The sequence below is a fragment of the Camellia sinensis genome, chromosome 9, assembly GCF_055761805.1.
Source record: "Camellia sinensis isolate YWXY chromosome 9, ASM5576180v1, whole genome shotgun sequence".
Taxonomy (NCBI): Eukaryota; Viridiplantae; Streptophyta; class Magnoliopsida; order Ericales; family Theaceae; genus Camellia; species Camellia sinensis.
The window spans coordinates 69,393,234-69,417,082 of record NC_138969.1 but is presented as its reverse complement, the minus strand read 5'-3'; the positions used below and the strand labels follow the sequence as shown (position 1 = coordinate 69,417,082).

The 23,849-nt window shown below is 34.2% G+C and overlaps 2 protein-coding genes and 1 long non-coding RNA gene across 5 annotated transcripts; 1 reads left to right on the top strand and 2 right to left on the bottom strand.

Annotated features, from left to right (window-relative positions):
• Positions 1 to 2,852: 2,852 nt before the first annotated feature.
• LOC114296486 (uncharacterized) lies at positions 2,853 to 3,704 on the top strand. Its single transcript, XR_014339933.1, has 2 exons — positions 2,853 to 2,992; positions 3,326 to 3,704. It is a non-coding gene; the product is annotated as an uncharacterized LOC114296486 (long non-coding RNA).
• A 1,061-nt stretch (positions 3,705 to 4,765) lies between these two features.
• Positions 4,766 to 9,854, bottom strand: LOC114296482 (autophagy-related protein 8C-like). Of its 3 annotated transcripts, XM_028240779.2 has the most exons (7): positions 9,700 to 9,854; positions 9,528 to 9,598; positions 9,373 to 9,438; positions 6,733 to 6,788; positions 6,582 to 6,634; positions 5,182 to 5,300; positions 4,766 to 5,069 (listed from the first exon to the last, which is right to left on the bottom strand). In XM_028240779.2, the coding sequence occupies exons 3-7, from the start codon at positions 9,407 to 9,409 to the stop codon at positions 4,975 to 4,977; spliced, it is 360 nt and encodes a 119-aa protein (XP_028096580.2). In that variant the 5' UTR covers positions 9,410 to 9,438; positions 9,528 to 9,598; positions 9,700 to 9,854; the 3' UTR covers positions 4,766 to 4,974. The 3 variants fall into 3 exon arrangements, with proteins under 3 accessions (XP_028096580.2, XP_082743163.1, XP_082743161.1); XM_082887037.1 differs by having other exon boundaries at positions 6,733 to 8,224; positions 8,690 to 9,438; positions 9,528 to 9,754; XM_082887035.1 differs by lacking the exons at positions 9,528 to 9,598; positions 9,700 to 9,854 and having other exon boundaries at positions 9,373 to 9,466.
• A 7,896-nt stretch (positions 9,855 to 17,750) lies between these two features.
• Positions 17,751 to 23,022, bottom strand: LOC145798647 (uncharacterized). The gene is made up of 3 exons (XM_082887031.1): positions 20,677 to 23,022; positions 18,405 to 18,789; positions 17,751 to 18,283 (listed from the first exon to the last, which is right to left on the bottom strand). The coding sequence occupies exons 1-2, from the start codon at positions 22,904 to 22,906 to the stop codon at positions 18,434 to 18,436; spliced, it is 2,586 nt and encodes an 861-aa protein (XP_082743157.1). The 5' UTR covers positions 22,907 to 23,022; the 3' UTR covers positions 17,751 to 18,283; positions 18,405 to 18,433.
• Between the last annotated feature and the right edge of the window lie 827 nt (positions 23,023 to 23,849).

The following is a 23,849-nucleotide window of genomic DNA, read 5'->3' as shown; positions in this document are numbered from 1 at the left end:
AAAACACTCACAGAACCAGGCTAGTGTTCCAGGGCCATACCGGAGACACCAGTGAGAACAAGAACAATGGTTAGACTAACTCCTGTGTGAGGTCTATTGTCTCGGTTTACATAAACGGCAGAACAGTTCAAGACATCACGTTCACTGGTCAGCCAGTAAATCCGATAGGCTTTCACTACGAAAGGTTCAAGGCCAACAGCTACCTTTTTTGATGTAGGGTTAGTCTATGTGCTCTCTCTCTTTCCGAGTCTTTGTTGATAAACGTTGAGCATTTGCTGTATTCGGTCAATTTTTATTCATGTGGGGGATTGTTGGAGAAAAATGGTTGAATAAGAAATTGCCTCATAAATGTGTATATAACTCACACATTTAAGGCTCATCAGTTTTACAAAATTGATTGGGCAGTTTTGCTAGCATTAGTTGTCAGCCTTGATGGCTAGAGGCTCCTCCCCTCTCCCCCATGGTGTATAAAAGGAGGTCCTATTCCTTGAAAAGAGATATAGAATTTTTCCTTGACATCTATACACTGTCAGTCTACTTCTCCTATAATTTTCTTCCTGAGAGAGAGTGCTGCCGTTGTCCGTTCGCTAAGCTAATCAGAAGGTGCTTCTGTTGTAGCTGGTAAAAACCGTCGTATCTTGGGAAGTAGATGCCGGCGTACCTCCAGCACCCAACGGTGAGGCGGCGAATCTATTTTAAGGAGACTGTGGTATCACATAGGCTTCGGTTTGCTTCCTTTAACCATTTTATATTTTATCTGTATTTTATTCAGCATGTTATTTTTCCTGGGATTGAAGGTTTGTTTTGTTCGTCTCATAATTTTGCGATATGCAATGTGAAATTATGTAATGTGAGTAGTTTTTCCCAACAAAATCGACCTTCACCGAGTGAACCTCCATTAAGAATTTGATAGATGCCCCTATGAGGAGAAACCAAATCACAATTGAAATTGAATTTCCATTAGAACACTTCGGAGTTTCTAGAGGAAACTAGAGACCAATTCAATTTGAATTCGTTCAACTACTGTGTTGTCGAAACCTCTTTCGGAGTCAATTTCGCATTCACTTGGAAAATGGTTTGAACAACCATATATACGAAGTGAATCACCACTTGGCAAAGAATGCGTTTCCACTCGGACACATCTCAATTGGTGTTCGAAGGCCATCTCAATTTAGGCTCAAAGGTGGCCTAACGTCATGGTTTCACAAACCATTTTTCCAACATTTGTGACAAATAACATGGTATAGTTGAAACCACATCATATGCAACTAGTTCTGTAGTAAATTGGTACTCTATAATGTCAATTATATTTAATTGATCCCTCATTGGTGCCAACTACATTTCAAAGAAAAAACAAAATTATCATCAAGTAAATATGGTGTTGAAAAGAAGAGCAAGAAGACTACTTAAGCCTGGTTTTTGAATTGAAGTAAATAATTGTGAAAGGCACACAAAAATGGAAGAATGGACATGTTGAGTTGGTTATTTCCTACGGTATATCTCCACACTAGTAGTTAATATTTACTCAACCCACTGGGGAAATGTCTTCAGTATAGGACCCTTATTACATTTTTATTTTTATTTTTTGGTAAATGTTACACATTTTTAATTTTACTAAAAGATTACGTAACATTTGTCATAAAAATACATAACATGTATTAGAAAAATACATAATAAAGTGCATATGATATACAAGGGTGTATATTGAAGGGGTTCCTACTGGTACCCATTCAAATATTCCCAATCCTCTCGTCTCTGCTCATCTCCATCTTACAAGAGGCCAGAGACATCTAGTATGTGGTAGAAAAGTTATTTGAGACAAGAGAATAGGAGAAAATTGGAATAGAGGATAAGACAGGAGATCTTTTTATTCAATTATCCATTACCTTGTCATGGGATCCCTCTCCACCACTCGATTAGGTTAAAGAAACTCATTGTAGGGAAATTCAAACAAAAATTCAACCTCAATAAACCCCTACAAAGAATTTGTGAAAATACTAATTGTTTGGCGTACACTAAAAAATGCACTTATATATCTTTTTGTCTTTTTTTGAGTCACATCACTTTTCTGCTTTTCTGTACATTTTTTTTTGTAAAAATTTAAAAAGTACACCTATTTGAATCATCCCAAACAACTCCGAGTCATCAAAAACGAAAAGACCAAAATTATGTTCTACATCCACATACTATGATGATGATGATATTAGCAATTTAAAGTCAATATCATGAGAACCTATACTCACAATCACAAAGCATATTAGTCAATTAAATTAACAAAATTAATCAATCAAATAAACCTAATACTCACCAACCCATTTGAAAAATAAAAATAAAAATTTACTTGGAATAAGAGCATATCATCAACCATCCCAAATTTGGATTCACTAAATTTAGTTGGAAAATTCACAATTATCCATTCAAGCTTGAAAGGTATAGATCATTCTACCTTAGAAAACAACTATCTACCCTCTCCCTTCATTTTTCTCACGTCTCAACTCTTTTTTTGTTCAGACCTTTTATTTTTTGATAAACGACTTAAGAGTTCTTTAATTCGAAATTGGAACCCCAAATTCAACGAATTCCAGACCCTAGCCAAGTGATTGTTTTAGTTGGAAGCGGTGGGGGGCGAGATGCCCCGGGCTTGAGGAACGGCTACTCATTTTCAGGTGAAGATCCATAATTGGCAGTTTAACTACTAAAGAAACAGAGTATTTTGTTTATATATATTGAAAATAATAAAAGAAACAAAAAAAAATGGGAACAAAGTTTTGCTTGGGGAGTTGGTAAACAAGTGAGTTGGCATGTCCTTTTAAGAAAGTGGAAAACAAGGATAAAGGACAGCCTATCCCACATGCCCACAACCTTTGATTAAACAGCTTTCATCTCTAAATTATTTTCTATTTACTCTCTTTTTAACATGTTTTCTTCTTAAGTTTCTCCGTCACCAAACCCAAATTCACAGCTATCTGTCAAGTTGAGTACTCACAGCCAGGTACTCTCTCTCTCTCTCTCTCACAGATTGTTCTTGATGTTTTAATAGCAAATGTTTCCATGATCTTTAAGCTGATTCTTGCATTTCTCTATATTGTTCATCATATCATATTTTGGACAGAGATTAGATTGTTTTCTTGTTCAATTGGATCATATTTTCTCCAAAGCAGCCCTTTCAATAAGGAGATTTGAAAGAAACAAACATATAAGCCTATTTATCTTAGGATTGCCAACAAAAAAGCAAATTCAGAATTTTCATTGAACGATTAATTAATTTGCTTGTGTTTTATAAAATTTGTCGTTAGACTAAAGATTTTATCTGTACAAATATCAGTGCAGCAATTGAATAAAGAGTGAAGACAGGAAGGAAGGAAGCATGGCTACTGAGGCACCGAGCTGGGCGGATCAATGGGGAGCAGGAGGCATCGGTGCTATGGAAGGAGAAGATAACAAGAAGGCCAACGGAGACAAGGGCAGCGACAAAAAGACGGGCTCTTCTGCAGGACTCGGAAAAGCCAAAGCAGTGGCCATGGCAGGGGCACAAAAGGTGAAGAGTGGGACATGCAATGGCATCAAATGGATCAAGAACCAATGCCAGAAGAAAAAAACACCCTCAAATGAATAATGCTAGTTGTTGTTTTGTATTTTATGGACTATTCTTTATATGTTTTTGTATCTTTTGTATGACAAATTTGTATTCCTTCAGCCTCAAATGATCCATGCGTATGAATGTATCTCATCGCAAACATGTTTTTGCAAAGATTTGATTTTTTGAGTAGGAAAAATGGTTCAACTTTTTACAAACTGTGTTTTAAAAACACTAAATCAAATAATAGGGGTTAGAAATTTAAAAACACTAACTTAATCAGATAACATTAAAAACTCAAAAGAAGATTATCCTCATGGCCTCCTTTGGAAATTGAAAAACGTAAATTTTTTTTTTTTTTGACTAAAATAGTCAAAAAGAAAATCAAATGTCACATCAATTTTACTCATAAAAATGCAACTAATCGTTGCAAATTTTCAAACACTTAGTTTTTTTACCTTTCTAAAGAACTAAAAAGTCAATCCCAAACAAAGCTTGTGTAGTACAATTACATATTTTGCTGTTGGGAGAGGCTACAATATGCATTCCTAGAAGAGTGCATATCATAGGACCTTCATAACTTTTTACGACATTTCGTAACATAAACAATAATTTTTTTACCCAAAATATCATAACAAAGCTACAAAAAATGCCACATCTTTTGTAACTCCAAAATGTCATAACAAAAACCAAACATTCATAACTTTTATCATAAAAAATCGTAACTTTCTTACAAGATACTTTTTCACAGATGCACGCTGCATATTTTTCCTTTTAAAAAATATAAGAAGTTATTGAATTTACAATTCTATTTTCGCACAAAAATGAAAACGATGGTATTTTCTAGACTTCTCATTGTTTCTATTTTCGAAAAATGAAAACAAAGAAGACAAAAACAATAACAAGCAGAATTTCTCCAAAAATTGGAAGTCACCCTTTAATAACTTACACCCAGCAACTTGTCAATATTTTCCTTGATTTGGGGAGAGAGAATATTCCAATACTCCCTCCAGAAAACAACATATCAAATGTTTTTGCTTCAAAAATAAGAAAAGAACACATTCCAGTATCATTACCAGATATGCAGAGAACAAACTTTACATCAGAGGCAACAGAGAACAAATGAAAATCAATTCTACCTAACAAAATCTTCAACATCCAAGTAAAACACAAAAACAAATCGGCACATTACTTAAATTGCAATTTCATCCATTCAAATCCAAACTGTAAGACCAAACCACTTATAATCAAATCCATTTGGCATCAAAGTTAACACCATTCATCCAGAGTAAGAGTAGGGTAAATGGTCAGACACCGTTGGCCTAAAAAAGTGACAGCTGAGAATTTACACTTGGGAGGAGTTTTATTTACAAAAAATTGTCATCAGTTCGGGATTTTTAGAGGGAGCCAAATGTGTTCTCACCGCTGTAAGTCATGTAAAGAAACCCATCTTCATCCTTGTTTTCCTCATAAATTGCAGACATCAAGGCGGCTGTAGCAACAGAAGATACATTACAAAAGCAACTTATGAACAAGCTTCCCAACTTTTGAATCAGCAGGGACAACACTACCAAGATATTCAAAGAGATTAGAAATCCCCTTACCTGTGGGAGGGAGCGTGTTCTTGACAAAGACGAAAATAGCCTTCTCAGCACTGAGCTTAATCCTCTTCCGAACAACGTAAACAAACTGCCCGACAGTCAAATCAGCAGGGACAAGATATCTGCATTCATGACAAAAAAGTGGCACAAGTACATTTACCGCCTGAATCATTCAACCAACAACTCTTCTCCATCAACATATTGTTAAAAGCAAGAATACACGTGAACATGATGAAACAAATACTAAAGAAGTATTGCATCGCAAGCATGGACAAGCGTTCCGGGATCCTGAATCAGGTAAATATTACCAGTAAAATAAATAGCTGTTTCAACATCTAAAAACATGTATATTTAGCATGTAGTAACAGTTGTTCATATGGACAGGGCAGTTGGCCCAGTGGAGTCGTCCATGTAGCTGTTCCTTGGGACAGTGAGAAGGTTAGAGGTTCAGCGTACGAGTTGATGGAGCAACTGCGACCCTTTTATTGTAATCTAACTTAGAAACCCCCTAACATCCTATCGTATGGCAAAACAAAAAAAAATGTTGTTCATACACACCGAAAAATGTTACAGAAGAAAGAAGACTAATTTATCGACCAACCCTCTAAACAATTTCATCCTGAATCACTTTATTTATGTTTGTCTCTACAAAACAGAATGCAGATCAGTTAAGAAATAGCTTTTTAACATCTTCCATTTGCCTAGAAAGAATGAATGATGTTTCATGCACATAAGAGCAGTAACTTAAAAATCTCAAGGATACTTGGACAAGCTCAAACCCTCATCAGAGAGAGAGAGAGAGCTTCACACCTTCAACTGCCTCACCTACCACCCACCACTAGTTCACCTAGTTTGACCTTCATCACTATTCAGTAATAATGCCACACCAATCTTCTCCCACTAGATGCAACTTCCACAAATACACTATTGAAACCTTCCAAGATTTATTTTGTACTGACACAATCGTCGTTAAGTAGAAATATGCAGCTAATTACACAATGTTTTGTAGCAATGGTCAACGCATGTTTGAATAAAGCACAAGCATTCTACCAGTATTCATCAAATTCTGGACAGAGAAGAAAGGGCTATAATATGCAGCCAAGAATGTAGCACCGACTATGACATAGATTTGAATTTGAAATAAAAATCAAAGAATACCAATGTAATTCTATGAACGACTACTTCCTAGTTGTAAATGTTAAAATATAATAATCTGGAGTCAAAAGTTTCTGCAATAAGTAATCAATATATAGAAGGCAAAACCAATATTGGTATATGGAGACCAAAAAACAGAAAGATGCTGAATAATAACTTGAACAACAAATAAAAAATAATGAACAATAACAATTACTTCCAGGTAATGATCACAAAAGAGGTTACGAAAGAAGAATAATGTAACATACTTCTTCTTATCAATGTCAGGAATGTCACTCCTTTCAGCCTTCTCCACAATTACCTACATGGAAAAATAAATTGTAAGAGAAAAACATCATCAAAGCAATAAATTGCCTGCAGCATTCACTACTCTTAACTAAAAAGAAAAAGTCATCTTACTGGTATTCTATCGGGATACTTCTCTCTGATGCGAGCAGACTCCGCCTGCCTCCTCTCTGACATGTAGTAAACCAAAACAAATAACAACAAATGAATGGGCAATATACATATAAGGATAGGGAACAAAATATTTTACTCCTTTCAATCAAACAAAAGAACATACTGAACCAAGAGAAATTAAGAAAAAAGAATGAAGAGAGGAAAGCTTTCCTCATAGAGGAAAGTGCAATTAATAGAAGCAGTGACATGATTTGCCTCTTAAAAAATAATTTTTAGAATTTCTAAGTCCACAGTGTAGATACCCCTTGATTCATTAATGTAACTGATAGTAAACATCAATAAATTTCATATAATGATCTATTCTTTTTCATTCTTGGTGGAGCACATTATTACATGTTTCACAGGTTAAACAAAAAACGGGGTGTCATTACCATTGTTTGATCCACATTATAATTTTTCGATCCCATTAGGATTGAATCCTTATGTTATATGGACTTTGATACAAGTATTGGGTGTGGCTGCAAGTGCATGTCCAAGAGACAAATCTTCCTAAGCCTAAATCCTAGGATATTAGGATATGCATAAAAAAAAGTTTAAGTATGGGGACACATATTAAACACTTGCATATGTTGCATATTATATAATATTTTTGGATAAGAAGTTGAATATTATTAGAGAATCCAAGTATCTAAATTGGGTATGGGTGTTTGACACATATCCCACATTACCCTTGTCATTCACATCCAGTGACACAAGGTACACTGAGGGAAGTAGAAGAGTCTGTGCAACACAAATTGAAGCAAGGGTCAAAATTCTTGGGTGTAGATTTTATGCTAGACCCAAAGTACCGTGTAGATTTTATGCTAGCAATCTAATCAAGATTACCAGCAAGACACGCAAAGCCTCCAGTAATGTCTTTCTGGAGATGCTTCAAAAGTGACCACTACAAGCATAGTCTACATGGGCACTTCTATGTTTTTGGCCTCCCAATTTAGATACTCACTGGTATACTAGTGTGACTACAAATTCCTTAAGTAAGAACTGACCGGTTTGTCTCACGAACCGGTTTGATCTGGATAAATTACTAAGTCTCTAGTAAACTGATCCAGTTCAGTCAACACTTGAATAAGTTTTTGTGTTCCAAAAATTTAACTCTTGAAATTCCATTAGCACACAAACTATGAATATATGGCATGGATAAAAAAAAAAAAAAAAAAACCTTATCGCTAAATCTATGAGTAGTGGCACACCATATGTTCCACACATATCGACAAGTATACCAAGAACATTGATTTGTTGAAGAATCCTAAGGCTTTCTTTTGTACATGGTGGAATGCCTCCTCGCTCACTCTCTGACCAATGTGGGATTCAAAGCATTGCCTTTCAAAACAATGCATAAAGCTTGCTTTTATAGTTTGACGAATTCCATATGGCTTTTTATGCCGGCAATGTTGGATTCATTTGACTAAATTGTATTCATTAAACTCACCACCTAAGAAGCATGGACACGGACACGTGACACGACACGAGTACGACACGGACACGCTGACACGTTAATTTTCAAAAAATGTAGGACACGACACGTGAGGGACACGCATGAAATATGTAATTTTATATATTTATTATATGTTATATATATGAATATATCATTAAAAAGATAATAAAAAATACAATATGATACTAATTCCTATAAATTTATATAGTTTTTGTTTTATTATTGTATCTTAAGTTGTTTTGTTCAAACTTATAATTAATTTCACATATGTCTAATCGTTAGACACTTGTATTTAAACGATGGACACGTATGTCCTTCAAGTGTCCAAAGAGTGTTTAAGTCTTTAAAAAAATTTAAAAAATAGGACACGTTTTGAAGAGTGTCGGACACGTATCCTGAGAGTGTCCAAAGAGTATCGGTGTTCGTGCTTCTTAGAAGTGTCCGTGCTTCTTAGCTCACCACCACATATATTAACGCGTGATAAATTGATTTGGCTTGTAATTTTCTTTTATAAATCCAATAAGTAAAAACTGATTCTACATTTCCATATACTGATTAAAACATAACAAATTAAATTTATGTATAAAGTTTGAGAGGAGTAGTAAATAATTTTGAAAATTTTACAAACATGTCACCCAATTCCTGATAGATGTCACCCAACAATCCCAATATCACTACACCGTGATTCATACCGATTTGTCTCCTGACACCACTATTTAAAACGGTGTGCAAGAGACTGCCACAATTCTAGAATATAAAACCATACAAAATAAAATCTCATGATGACATTCAGTGTCCTCCAACAAAGTGTAACCTTGATGAATCAATTAGCACCCCCCAGACCAAAAAAACCAGATAAATCCCATGAAGAGTAACAAATTTACCAGAAATACAATTCCAACATACAAGTCATAATAGCATCACAAGAAATCATAAGGATCCTTCTACCAAAATCATCGATATATATCACAACTATTATCCAGAATAAGCTAAAGAAGCAGACAATCAAAACAAACCCCAAACACCCCCCGCCTCTTTAAATTTTTTTTTTTTTTTAAAAAACTTTTCCACGAAAGTAAACCACAAACAGAGATATGGGTATTTTCAAGAAGATGGGTAGATAGAAAAGAGAAAAAAGAAGATACCAAGGGGGTGTTCGAGCTTGAAGGAGCTTTTGGCCATGGCAAGACTCGCGCTACTCCGATTGGTCTCTGCGAATTTCAAACAACGAATCAACATTACAACAACCCCAAGAAGCCCAAAACGTGAAAGAGTTTCTTTGTAGAATAGAAACAATTACCAAAGACGAAACAGAAAGGAAATCGAATTCAAGAATTGGGCTACGCAGACTGTGTCTGATTGATCCAAAAGCTGTCAAAATCAATAGAGAGAGAGAAGAATTGAGTGATTGTCAATACTGTCAATATTCAATTGAAAATGAAGGAGGGGTGTTTAGGGTTTTTGAGTCGAACACGACAGAGAAGAGAGAAAGTTTGGGTTTCCTCTATTCCACAAGGAATGTCTTCCAAAGCGATCGTTTTTCGATTCGATTCGATTCGTTTACGTAAAGACAACGGAGAAGCAGACTTGTACAACACCGGCGTTGGATTTGTTATTAGGCCGAAGGTGGCTAAAAGTCATTTTTTTGATTTTACACTATTTTTTTAATTTTTTTTTATATAATTTAAAAAAAAATTAAAAAAATTAAAAAATAAATTTTTAACCAATTTCCAAAATAAGTTTTAATCAATCAAGTGTTACAGCTTGGATTTATTTAAAAAATTAAAATCGCATCCTGCATATAAATTTTAATTTTATGGATTAAATTAAACCTAATGAGATACTCATTTTTTTTATTAGAGTTATATATATTATTAAGTTTTATACATTTTTTTATTCTGTATTTTTAATATTTACATTAGTTATTATTTTATTTTTTTTACTTTCTAACATAATTCTAGTATTTTCATTTTTTTTTTTTGACATCTCATATAATAAAAAAAACAATCAAGTAACATAATATAATTTTTTTTTTATAATACCTACAAGCGCGAAAAAAAAAAAAAAGGAGGAGGACTAGTATCACACAATGGTAGAAAACTTAATTAGGTTGGCTTTTCCTACTTCGAATTCGATCATGTGCTACCCTCCTAAAAAAATCTCACTAGTTTAAACTGCTATGTCAAAATAAAATTACAAATATCAACCCAAAGGAGAAATAAGTCCTAAAATAAGCATCAGTAAAAAAATATCCCCAAAAAAATTAAAGTAAATACAATTCCCTAAATCAATTCCAAAACAAAATATGCAAAGAGATTAAAATTGAGATTGATAGATCAGAGTACAAAACAATTGAGAAAAAAATTCCAATAAAATTGACATTGCTAGTACCTGAAGCATTCTCTTCAGTAGTCATCTTTTTTTATTACACAAATTAGAAATAGTATGAATAGGCTACAAATGAGCTGAGCCGAGCCGAGTTTTGCTGAGCTCGAGCTCAGCTTGTTTGCTCATCGAGCTCATTTATTGAGCTCGAACTATTCAGCTTGGTTCGTTAATATTAATGAAACTCGAGCTCGACTCGACTTGATAAGATTTTTTTAATATTATTTAATATATAAAATAATGTATTTATACTATTATTTATATATTTATATATTATTTAATGTATAAATAATATATTAAATAATATTATTTAATATATTATTTTTTAATATTATTTAATATTTATGCTATTAATCAGTCCTTAGGTTTAGGTAGAAAATGGATTTGGGGTTCTCCGGAAAGGGTATGAGTGAACACCTAGTATATGAAAACATGATAAGTTGTCCAAGAATTTAGCATAATTTGAACTTTTTGTTCAGTCTCAAGACAATAAATCGCTTATTCAGAAGTAACTCTTTAGTTAGTTCTAGATCTTCATCTACAATTTTAGCCCCATCCCAGATGCTAACTCAGTCATTAATGAGGAAGAAATTGAATTACAGAATGATGAAAAAATTGATTCAAGTTGGAATATCCCAAAAATGCCTATTAAAGAAATTAATAAAAACAACTTTCTTACAGGGTCATCTTTTAAAGTTAATCTCCATGTAAAAACTCTCGAACAAGTTTATGTTTTACCTAAACTTAGAGAAACCTGTCACCTCCTTTCTGCTGATAATATTAGACGTCATATATCCACTAGTCATAATTTTATTCATTTAGGACTAATCCAAGTTGGAATTAATCCTCTAACCCAACAAGGAAAAAACTCATATGTTTTAATTTGCTTAAGAGATGCTCGCTTTATTAATTATCATGATAATATTATAGGAATGATAGAATCAGGCCTTCATCAAGGACCTGTTCATTTTAATTGTTTTCCAAATTTTACTCTTAGCTTACGAGACCCTCAATTGCCATTGACTTTGGAAATTCATCTATTCATCCTCCTCCTATTTGGAGGAGGATATGTTCCTCTCAGGTTTTACGTTGGCAGAGGCCTAGCTAGTTCAAACACTCACGGCAGAAGATGAAGGTGCATACGTCAGTGCCCAATCAATCTACTTCATGAGTAAATTGGGTCACATTCTTGGGATGGGATTAGGACAAAATGGCAGGAAAGGTATTGCTATAGTCGGTGAAGTACCTCATAACCTGTATGTATTCAGACTATGGTATGCACCTACAACAGATGACTGGAAAAAGAAAAGTGAAGAGATCAAGGAAAGGATCAACGCAAAGAGAACTGGGCGACAGTTTGAGTTGGTCCATACAATACAAACGAAACACTAATAAACTAAAAATAAATCAAAACTCATAATTAAAAGACAAAATGTCTCAATTATTTATTATTTTTAGGGGTGTAAATCTGGCCCGACCAGGCCCGATCCACTCGGGCCTTACGGCCTCCCGCCAAAATTCTGGCTAGGCCGGGCCGGGCCGACCCACAGGCCAAAAAATTAGGCCCAAGGGTATTCGGACCGACCCGGTGGGACTGGGCCTAGCATCGGGTTTGGACGGGCTTGACCATTTTTTTTAATTTTTAAAATTTTTTCAACTAAAATTTTATTATTTTCCACTAAAAAATAAATTGAGCCTCGGGCTGGGCCTTAAATGAGCCTTAAGTAGACCGATGGGCTAGGCCACAGGCAAGGCCAGACTTCAAAATGATGGCCCAGGGGCTCTGGCTCAGGCTCAAATGGGCCTAAATAGGCTGGGCCCATCCCGGGCTGCGGGCGGGCTTCGAGCCACGAGCCATTTTTACACTCCTAATTATTTTGATAAATTTATCATTATTATTACTAACCACAAATTATCATTCCACAAACACAAAACACATCTAAAATGTTTCAAAATTATTCCTTATCAAAATGATGGGCAAATATGTAAAAAAAAAAAAAAATAACTCACGACTTATGAATAAATAGATCTAGTTAATAGGACTTATTAGTAATTTTTTCTATTTTAAATTCCAAACCCAACCCTCGCCCAACTCGCTATCGCCGCTACCACTAGTCCCCTTCCTAACTTGTAATTGTTTCCACTCTGAGAGAGAGAGAGAGAGAGAGAGATATGTCATGGAAGAAGGTGAAAAGTATACCTGATTTTGTGATTCATTTATGTGTTCTTAGACTTTTTCAAATGGAAGATCGTTGATACAGACAAATGAAAGTGATGAGGGGCACCTTCCCCCCCCCCCCCACACACACACCCTCTCTCTCTCTCAATCTACAGCATTGCTATTATCACTAATGATGCCAAAGCCCAACTTTGAATATTATGGGAGAGTGTAACGTATCCAAGCGGAGCATTGAGAGATTCATTGTTGCAATTGTGTGGTATTAGTGAGGCGTCCAAAACATCAATTTTTAATACCATGAGTGAGCGTGTCATTTCCAAACAAAATAATAAGTGATTGACTATTGCACTTATGTAGCGTTTATAAGGTGTTTGTTTCTTTTACTAAAATAACAAGTTATACTTCTGATTTCAGCTTTTCTTAACAAGTAATACTACCGATTTCAGCTTTGCTCTATCATATGTTGAAGTCATGATTCCATTTCAAAATTGGATATTGAACATGCCATTTAAAATTGTAACTTAAATTTGCAATTTCAAAAGTGCTATATTTTTTGCCAAATAATTTTAAAGTGCAATCATTTTATTAAAAAATGTAATTTTAAGGTCCATCATCCTTTACTTGAACCATTAAAAAGTTTGTTGAAACATAGCCATATCTAAAAGACCTCCAAAACATTTGAACCATAACAGTTGTGTAGACGACATGCTAGACCTATTGCTCTATCGGTCTATGAAGTAAAGGAAAGGAAAAATTGTGTACATAAAACTACATTTTCATACAAAAATTGCATCCATTATGATGAGTTAATTGAAATTTAAAAATTATGAGCCCAAGTTTGGTATTTTGTTTGAAAATGAGAAGATTACAATGAATCACATTACTTTGTATAAAACATTTATTTGTATGACATAACTTGTACACACAAGTGATACAAAACTTTATATAGCTGGACTAAAACTAATATGGCCCTATTCTCACTTACTCACATAAGCACTACGTATTTCATTTTTTGGGTAATGGCACTGAGGTACATATAATAGACTGGGATGTGCAAATAAATATAATTATCATGGGAAAAATGATAGTTTTAATCTTTTTTTTTATATAAGGTAAAATGTTACCAGGCTAATATATTAAAGTTAGCGCATACTTCTATTTAGAAATTCTTAAGTACAACGATTTGAAACATGCTCCATTTCATACACTACAAGAAAACTATATTTTTAGGGCTTGTTTGTTTTAGTCCAATCTCAATGAAACTGGATTAACAATCCCATGAGTTCTATAAATATTGTGTTTGTTTGGAATGACAGTTTTAGGACAGAGGGTCAGTTGAGACTACTAATACCCTACAATGAGGGGACTAGCAAACCCATGGGAGAGGTGTGATTGGTATTCTAATCCTATGGGATTAGACGATTGGAGGAGAAAATACAACTTCGCCCTTCATTTTACAAAAATAACAAAGTTTTATTTTATATAATGAGATTTTTTTACGTAATTTCTTATATTTTATCCCAACCAACTAATATTATATATGAATAGTGGTACATGACTCTAAAATAATAGTTCTAATAGAAGTTCTAATGAGATGAAAGAGAGAGAAGAGAGAGATAGAGAGAAGAGTGTGGTCCCACATCACATGAGCACTCTCTACATTATTAAAACTTTCAAATCAAAACTCCTAAACATTATTGTACTATACATTATACACAAATAAACACAATTTATCTTCTATTCTCATTAATATTTCCGCACCAATAATACTTACACTAATAATTATATCTAACCTAATCGACAAACAAAGGGGCAGTGTCATGTTTTGGCAATGAAAATTTAATCAATCCAAACTTTTTTTGTTACTTGCCAATTTTTTAAAGATTTTTTTGGCAAACTGTATGGCTGAGTTTTCAGAATTACATTTTAAAAAAAAATTCAAAAAATTATTTGATAAAATAAACACTAAAAAAATTTCAATATTGGAGAGCATCTGAAATCGCATCTACGGTTTCCCGAATCCTAACCTCCCGTTGCCGTACAAAGCCTGGATAAACCATTGGAGAACATCTGAAATCGCATCTACGGTTCAATGTCTTCTCTCATTGTCTCTGTTTTGTTTCGTGTTATTTGATATTGGGGCAAAACATCTCGAAATCGCCATATACAGTTCAAATTTATGCTCTCTATTTTGTTTCTAATTTTTTTTTTTCCAATTAATGCCCAGTTTTGATGTGTGAGGTGTTTTTTGATGCTCTGCTTCATGCTTTTCTGATCTTTCTCCTAATGGTTGTTTAGGGAGAATGTGTGCCTGTGGCCTGTAAGAAAGTAGGCAACTGCTTTTTGTTATGTATGAGAGAGTATGGCCATGAGAGAACAATCCACTTGTTATGTCTTGCATTAACATTGCACACCGAGTGTTTGACGGTATGTCTGTGCGAGAAAAACAATAACGATCGTTTGTTAACGTATAAAAATGCAGTTTCTACTACTATGACTTTGAAAAAAAAGAGAGGGTGAAATCATAGTTTATGAATTAAAATTTATTAAAGTAATTAATTCAAAATGAAATTATTTCTTTTTTGCAACCAAACAGGCATGTGAAGCTCAAACATTGTCATACATAAGTTGGGACTAAGTGGTGGTTTAGTTCAAGTTTTATTGTTGTAGTCAATATTTTGGAGTTTTGAATCCTACTAACAATACAGCAACATAGTTCATCATTTTTTGCAATTACCAATTATTAAGTGGCTGTAACCAAAGGCAAAAAAAGCTGACTAAAGATGTCATGTTATAAGATAATTAAGGCGGAAAAAATTTATATATGGTATAGATAACTACAATTTTTTTTTTTTTTTTTTTTTACTAAATGGTAAAATCGTATATTTAAAATTAAATTTACGCTCCGCTTGTTTTGGACGAAAATATTTTTTGGAAAACGTTTTTTGTATTTTCTGATTTTTTATTGTCTTTTTTTTTTCTGATTTTTTTACTAAACATTTTTTGGAAAATGTTTTGGACTTATTGGTGTTTAGTTCAATTTTTTATTGTTGTAATCAATTTTAAATTTCTGAAGCTCCTACAAAGGTTTAGTTTCTTTTTGTTTGAGCCACATACACAATCTGAACTTATGTTTTGAACATTGATAATTGGGTGTTCAATTTGTGGGTTTAATAATAAGATTATGCTGCTTGCATGGTTAGTTAATAGATGCAGTTTGTGATCCTTCAAATGTCTTCTCGAAGTTTGAAGGCTTATAACTTCCAAATTTTGTGACCTCATTCAAAGGTACAAATTATAATCAACCAAAACCACGCTTGAAGTAGTATAAACTATTATCATTAATGAAGTAGTTTTTCCTGTTTTTGTTATTGATGTCTATAAATAGTATTGATGAATTATTCAATGAATTAGTCATGGATGAACTGTAAATGGTACACTTTGAACTCCATGATTCAAATAACTATTATATCATACTGTCCATATTCTTTTTTCATGTTTGATTGCCTAACATGCTGAAAAAGAAAGACAAGGTGCTTAGGTAAAATGGTACACAAACAAAATGATGTCTCAAGAGTATTTTTTGAAACTATGAGCCTAAGTAATAGGTATTTTGTTTGAAAATGAAAGAATAATTTGGCAACCAAATCATTTTGTATAAAAAGTATAGATTTCACTGTATTCCTTTTCTCAGTGAATACAACCAAACAATGACTTGGGCCATCAATAAAATTGACCCACCACACTATTTGTCAAATAAATCAATGATACTACATCTTCCTCACTTTTATTTGATTAGTAAAAGGGAAAGTCTATAGTCAGAGAGAGACTTATATTGATATTGGGGGTTCAACTCTCCCAAGTTGCTAATATAATAACTAATTATTGACTTTCGCTGATAAAAAAAAAAAAAAAAAATTTAGTGACAAGTGATCTCATTAATATTTAGCAGATCCTAGCATAAATTTTATCAATACCCAATGCCCCCTGCATCTTGAGCTGCTACGTCAAATTTAAGCTGAATTGGACACTGTTTTTTGAACCTCTAAATACTAACATTTTTCATCATGTAATACTACTCTTGCCCATAATTTTAATTTTTTAGAATAGAAATTAGCCCCATTTCAGGGATCCTTATAAGGCAATGAAGTAAAATCAATTGACAACTTGATTTTTCACTCTGTACAAAATCAAGCAAACACTTCTATATACTCCATAAGTTTTCTTTTATTACTTGCATATATTTTAAACTTCTTGTAGTGATTTTTTGAGGCACAGTTTTCTTTCAGTGCCAAATTTCAAGTCAACAGTGCAGCTTTCGGGTTATTAGTTAAAAGCATAAAATTTCCAAAGGTCCAACAAAATGTAAAAACTTTTAGTTGTCATGACACCCAAACACTAGTCCATGCAAATTTAAGGTCCTAATTCAAAAAAGAAAAGCACTAGCCTCTTCAATCTAGGGAGATTCAAGGTCATTTAAAATTCAACATAGTCATATTTCAGTAAGAAAAAATGTGTGAAATTGGTAGCGTTTGCAAAAGGCCCTCAATTGATGAATAGAAACTTATTTTAAGACAATTAAGGTGACGATGCTTACGTTCTTTGTCTCACACACAATTCAAGTGGACTAAGACCAAACCCCTAATAATTTAGTATAACGTTAATATCACGTTATGATTAAATGTATAATATTATTATTTAATATAATAAATCATCATATGTAAATGTAATAAATATTATGTATTAGATGTGATAGTTATTAAATTATATTGAATCTAATAATTACATTTAAATAGTATTTATCATACCATGTCATAATTTATTATTAAATGATAATATTACATCTTAATAATTATACGATAAGACTATTACACTCATTTTTAAGTCAAACCCTTTTGCACCCACACACCATTAAAGCGAACCATTACTAATGCCCCCTCCTGCCTCTCGGGCCGACCCAAGGCCTACGTCACTCAGGTAGTGGCTTTAAGCCACGATTTGAAAGAGAACCCAAATTTTACTTTGATCAAAATTACAATAATATTTTATCTAGAAATAAAGCCTACTAGCAACCATGAAGGGTGATGGAACAAGAAGGGTGATATGAGGTGCCAACACCTTTTGCACTTATAGCCATGAAAACCCCAAACACAACCACTGTCACAAAAGAAACTTACACTAAAATCGGACAAGCAGAGAAGCTTTATCTCTAGCTTATTTGAATTTCAAGAACCACAAATGAAACTTACAAATATACTAATGAAATGATGACAAGTAATTTAGTGAAGTGCTAACATTACACCCGAAAGATCATAAACAAGATAAGAAAGGAAAAGTTACAACTCCACATAAGAAGTAAAATCAAAGTTATTTATTGAACGCACAACTGATGAAGACAACGTAAGGATCGCACCAACATATAGATTGTAGCCCCTAAGCATCCTCAGAGAAAATAGGGTAGTCATAAGCATGATTTGATTTGCTTGTATTTCCTACGCAAACAAAATTGAAACCCACAGAAAATTATGAGAAATCGAACTTAGATTTTGGGAAAGGGTAAAAATCCATTTTGTCATGCACACATATATGGAAGAGAGTTGTTGGGAGACACACCTTTGGATTTCATGTTTGATAAGATTTTCCTAGTCTTGTCTCAACCCATTATTTTCACAAACTTCATTTATCTTACATAATGCGTTAACTACATCTTGAATCTGCATTCGATCCCTTGGTGATTCCATTGAACATGCAACTCCAATTCTCAAGACAGAAACCAGAGTGTCTTTAAGCCAACTTCTTGGCTCGGGTTCTGAAAGAATGCAGGGATCCACAATCTCCAGCACTTGGTCGGGCAAAGCACTCTCAACCAAGATATGAAGATTTAGATCATCCTTAAATACGTTATCAGTTGGTCTTTTACCTGTAAACATCTCCAAGAGAAGAATCCCATAGCTATACACATCGGCTATTGTGGAAGCCCTGTTGCCCATGGCATACTCTGCAAATTGATTTTAGTGTTAGTACCCAACAATTTGCAAATTGAGAGTCTGATTAATTCACATAGTTGTAATAGTAAAATAATTTTTAAAATATAACCCAACTGTAGTTGGAAGAAACAATCTTGTTGAGGGCATAATATTGCCTTTTCACATATGTCAATAACAATTTTTCAATTTTTTGTGTTTGTACATGTGTGAGATTGGGAACCCAGAACATGAAATCAAAACTGAATGTAATATGTTCTACTGAAAAAAATAAATTGTCTTGTGACTGAATCAAACAAAATGAGTCAAGCATGGATATTTCTTTCGTAATCAAATTTGTAAGTTTCCAAAAACGATGGTGTCACAGAGAGTTTGTGATGGTTTACGGAGAGTTTCCATCATTGTCTCGGCAAATTCAATGAATGATTTGAATATTTTTTGTCAAACATTAAACGGCCTAGAAAAACTAGTGTGCTATACTGGCAGTTGTACTTAGAAAAAAGGTTGTTCAAGTCGGATCAACTTTAGTCTTGGGATATATAGGCAAATGCCAATATAACAAGGTTACAAGAAGATGAATCAACAATATTTCAACTTTTTTTTTTTTTTTTTTTTTTTTTTTTTTTGAATAAAAAACAAAAAAACAATATTTCAATTTTTTTCTTTTTGTGAGGGAAGGGGGGTGGGTAGGATCTACCACCAAGGATCCTCTAGAGTATTTTTTACTAAAGTTTCCTAAAGTGGTGTATTGTGTGGTTGAGATTTAATGCTAAAAAATTGATGTGACTTGTCATTAAATCTCAACCACACAATGCACCACTCTAGAAAACTTTAGGAAAAAAAAACTCTAGAGGATCCTTACTCAGGATCTACAGTCCCCACCCAGCCATTTTATGGATGTGAGAAATTATTTTTCTGGCTTATTACCAGCATTTTGAATATATATATACCAATGTCGATAAGGCATCGTTTGGGAACAGGCTAATTTAGTAACTTTTTGACTATTTGGCTAAAACATAAGTTAATAAAAACTAGTATGTTTGCGATGACTTTTTGGCTTTTTACGAAAAGATGTGCAAAAAGTAGAGAGAAAAGAGAATCTTTGACTTTTTGATGTGGGTTGTTGGCTTTTTGACTTTTTAGCTAATTTAGTAACTTTTTGACTAAAAATGAGAGTTCCCAAACGAGGCCTAAATCTCTCTGACTAAACAATACACCAAGTCATCCTCATTCCCTTAGGAATTGATTGTTTGTTCCATTATTTTCATCTTTTTCTAAATATGCCATATAACTTATATGAATCTAACCAGTAAAAATAATTCTTTATTACATAGTTTCTAGAATTCAGACAATCTTAGTAAGCTTTTGGAATATGTTACAACTAATAAATGCTATAAGATATAAATATTGGATTCTTCACATTGGCAAAATCAGTGGGTCTCGATGTGCTTAAAATTAAACACTAGAATCCTAACTAGATAAATAAATAAAAAGGAAAATAAGTTCAGGTTTATGGACATGTTCGGTCCGGCTAATGACATCAAGCACAATTAAATTTCCATACGATCAAAATGGTTGCATTTAGATTGAACTCAGAGTTGATTTGGTCATAATCCAAGGCATTTTGATGGTAACTACTAACTAACAAAAATACAGTTCAAAAGTAATTCTAGTTCGAAAATCCATTCAAGCCAGGCAAGAACACACCCAAGAACGGCTATAATGACAAAACTATACAACATATCAGGGGGCAGTCATTGGCATGTGTGTCAAAGAGCTCTTAAAATAGGATATCAAAAGAAATGTACGTCTTTATAGTAAGCATATGTAGGAAGGGTAATGTTAATTTCTTCTCATGCGTTTGTGGTTGCATGATTATAGGGATTATAAAGAACCCATACCTGGAGCAACATAGCCTATAGTTCCCCTTACTGCAGTTGAATTGCTCTGATGTTGTACCACCTCATTTGAAATAGTGGAGATAATTTTGGCTAACCCAAAGTCTCCAACATGAGCGATCATCTCATCATCCAAAAGAACATTACTCGGCTTTAGATCACCATGAATAATTGTTGAGTCACAATGACAGTGAAGATACTCAATTGCAGAAGCAACATCTACGGCAATGTTTAGCCTTTGAATCAACTTTAGATTTCTGGATTCTTCTTCTTGTCCATTATTTTCGATTCCATCATGATGCAACCATTTCTCTAAGCTTCCATTGGCCATAAACTCATATACCAAAGCCTTAAATTCATTACCTTGGAAATCCACACTAGAACAAGCGCTCAAAATTTTCAAGAGATTTCTGTGTCTTATGGTTCTTAGTGCTTTGCATTCTGACATAAAACTTTTAGAAGCTCCTCTGAGTTGGAGATTGAGTACTTTCACTGCCACTGTTGTCTGAACCTGATCAAGAATTCCTTTGTAAACAGAACCATAGTTTCCAACACCAATTAAGTTGTCCTCTGAGAATCCATCAGTAGCTTTCAAAAGCCCCGCATAAGAAACCCGTAACAGATGGTGCTTGAGTGATGGCACCGAAAAGGCCTTCTTTCTTGAAACACGTCGCCAATGAAGGAATATGAATAAGCAAACCAACAAAACTGAACATAACACAAGAACAACCACAACAGTGAGTATCACTTTCATCTTGTGAGAGAGCTTATTCTTGTTGGACTTTGAGGATGGGCAGAGAGGAAGACGCAAGTATGGAATGCCACCACATAGATCATTATTACCAACTACCGAAATAGCACTTTCATTTTGAAAAATTCCTTCCATTGGAACTCGCCCATGTAGCTTGTTAAAAGATATATTCAACTTTTCTAAGTGGAGCTCAATTAGATAACTTGGGATCAACCCCGATAAATTGTTGCGTGAAAGGTCCAACTCTCGTAAACCCCTTAACTCTCTCAAACTTTGAGGTATCTCGCCTTCAAATGAATTACCTTCCAAATGAAGCCAGTCCAAGCTCAAACAATTGCTTAGAGAGTTCGGAATAGATCCTAATAATCTATTATTGGACACATCTAATGTTGCAAGATTTTTCAAAGACCCAACTGCTAATGGAAGAGAACCAGTCAACGCATTGTAAGATAAGTTGAAGGAAATTGAAATGGAAGAGAGACTCATAATTTCAGGGGGTATTGAGCCATGGAAATTATTATGAGCAAGATTTAAATCCAACAAGTTCTGACAGTTGCCGAGACTCGAAGGTATGCTTCCATGGATTTTGTTTTGCACCAAGTAGAGATCATTTAGCAAAGTCAAGTTACCTATTGAAGATGGTAGTTGTGTGAAATAGTTTACGCCTAAGTAAAGTCGGTGCAAATTATGAAGTTTCCCAATGGTGGTAGGAATAGGGCCACTAAGATGATTCGTTGCCATATCAAAGATACTGAGATTGAGGAGGTTCCCAATACCTGATGGTAGGCTTCCATATATTTCATTGTCCTCCATACTAATTATGCTAACCTCGGAAGAGAGATTAGCTATGGACTCGGGCATCGGACCTCTGAGAAAATTGCCGCGAACGCTAAACCCTTGTAAACTCGTGCAATTCGTTAGTGATGAAATAAAACTGAGGTCATCCTGCAACAAATTTTCACCAACGCTAAACTTTCGTAGACTTAAAAGTCTTTCAAGATCTCTTGGCATTGGCCCCACAAAGTTGTTATAATCAAAGCCTATTTGTTGAAGTTTGGAAGCATTTGACAATGAAATAGGAAGTGGTCCTGTGAACTTATTTTCAGTAAGAAAAAGAAGCTTGAGATTGGGTAGGGTTAAGCCTATATCAGGAGGAATGCTTCCACGAAGTTGGTTATCAAAAATTTCAAACCAAGACAGAGTGGAGATGTTGTAAATGCTTGAAGGAACCTCGCCAGCTATATTATTTTCAGAGATATAAAACAATATCAAGGCCTTAAGTTGGCCCATTTCCTTTGGAATCTCTCCACGCAAAGCACATTGTCCTAAGGAAAGTAGGGTAAGAGAGGAAAGATTGCCAAGAAAAGGAGGGATGGTTCCTGAAATCTTGTTAATACTTAAGCCTAAAAGTGTAAGCTTCCACAAAGATCCTAACTCGGCTGGGATGTTTCCGGTTAGGTTATTGTCGATCAAGTCAAGCATTTCAAGATTTGAGCATTGGGAAAAGTTGGTGGGTACTTCACCATGAAATGAATTGTTGCTGAGTGAAATATTTCGAATTCGAAACAAGCGACCAATCTCCTGTGGGATTAGGCCATGGAAGCTATTGTTTTGAAGAACGAGGCTTTTGAGGAAGGAGAGGTTTCCAATATGAGGTGAGAGTGATCCCACCAGGCCTTGCGACCTTAGTCTCAATTTCACGACTCTATTGGGATGTCGATGACTACATAAGATGCCATTCCAATCACAGTAGTGCACCGAATCATTCCAGGATCTCAATGCCCCAAATGGGTCTTGATCAATGGCAGCCTTGAAAGCAAGCAAGGCTGATCTATCTGTCTCATTTTGCAAGCAAGTGGCAGGGGTGTTGCCAAAGCAACACCACCACACAATGGAGGTGAAGAAAATAATAAGCCAATTTGCCATGATTTTCTGATGAATCCAGCACCATGAAATGGTGTATATATATGATACTGAATTTATTGTTGTTATGTTTGAAAGCAAAGAAAAGTTGGTACTTCTTATTCTGTCAGAGAAAGAACCACTGAAACACCTCCCCTAAAGTAACCAAGTTTGTTTGCTGGATTGGATGGGTTATTAGTACGATAAGATTGAATGAGGGGATTATTAGTATCATTAAAATATAAAAATAAATTGTATTTGTTTGTATAGGAGTATGGTAAAATTAGTTGGTTGCCATTTAATCTATAAATTTATGCAAAAATCCTTAATGTATAAAAATTAATTTTATTACTTTTGTAAAGTGGGGATATAATGATATGTTAAGCATAATGCTCAGGATGAGGCTCAAGCTGACTCTGCAACAGCTGCACCAGCAGCACTAAAGCTCTGCAACAGCTTATAGTTGATACAAGATAGAAGTTTGTAGTCCAGCTCAGCTAAAGGTTGCAAGTTGTTATTTTGA

What these genes read in the sequence shown, in the direction of transcription:
- LOC145798647 (XM_082887031.1), bottom strand. Translation starts at nt 22,906, where the DNA reads ATGCTTGACTTGATCGACAATAACCTAACCGGAAACATCCCAGCCGAG. An exon ending in TATAGGCTATGTTGCTCCAG is followed by an intron (nt 18,790 to 20,676) that starts GTATGGGTTCTT and finishes ATCAATTTGCAG; the next exon opens with AGTATGCCATGGGCAACAGG.
- LOC114296482 (XM_082887035.1), bottom strand. Translation starts at nt 9,466, where the DNA reads ATGTTGATTCGTTGTTTGAAATTCGCAGAGACCAATCGGAGTAGCGCG. An exon ending in AGTATCCCGATAGAATACCA is followed by an intron (nt 6,635 to 6,732) that starts GTAAGATGACTT and finishes TTTTCCATGTAG; the next exon opens with GTAATTGTGGAGAAGGCTGA. An exon ending in GAACACGCTCCCTCCCACAG is followed by an intron (nt 5,070 to 5,181) that starts GTAAGGGGATTT and finishes CTGTTGCTACAG; the next exon opens with CCGCCTTGATGTCTGCAATT.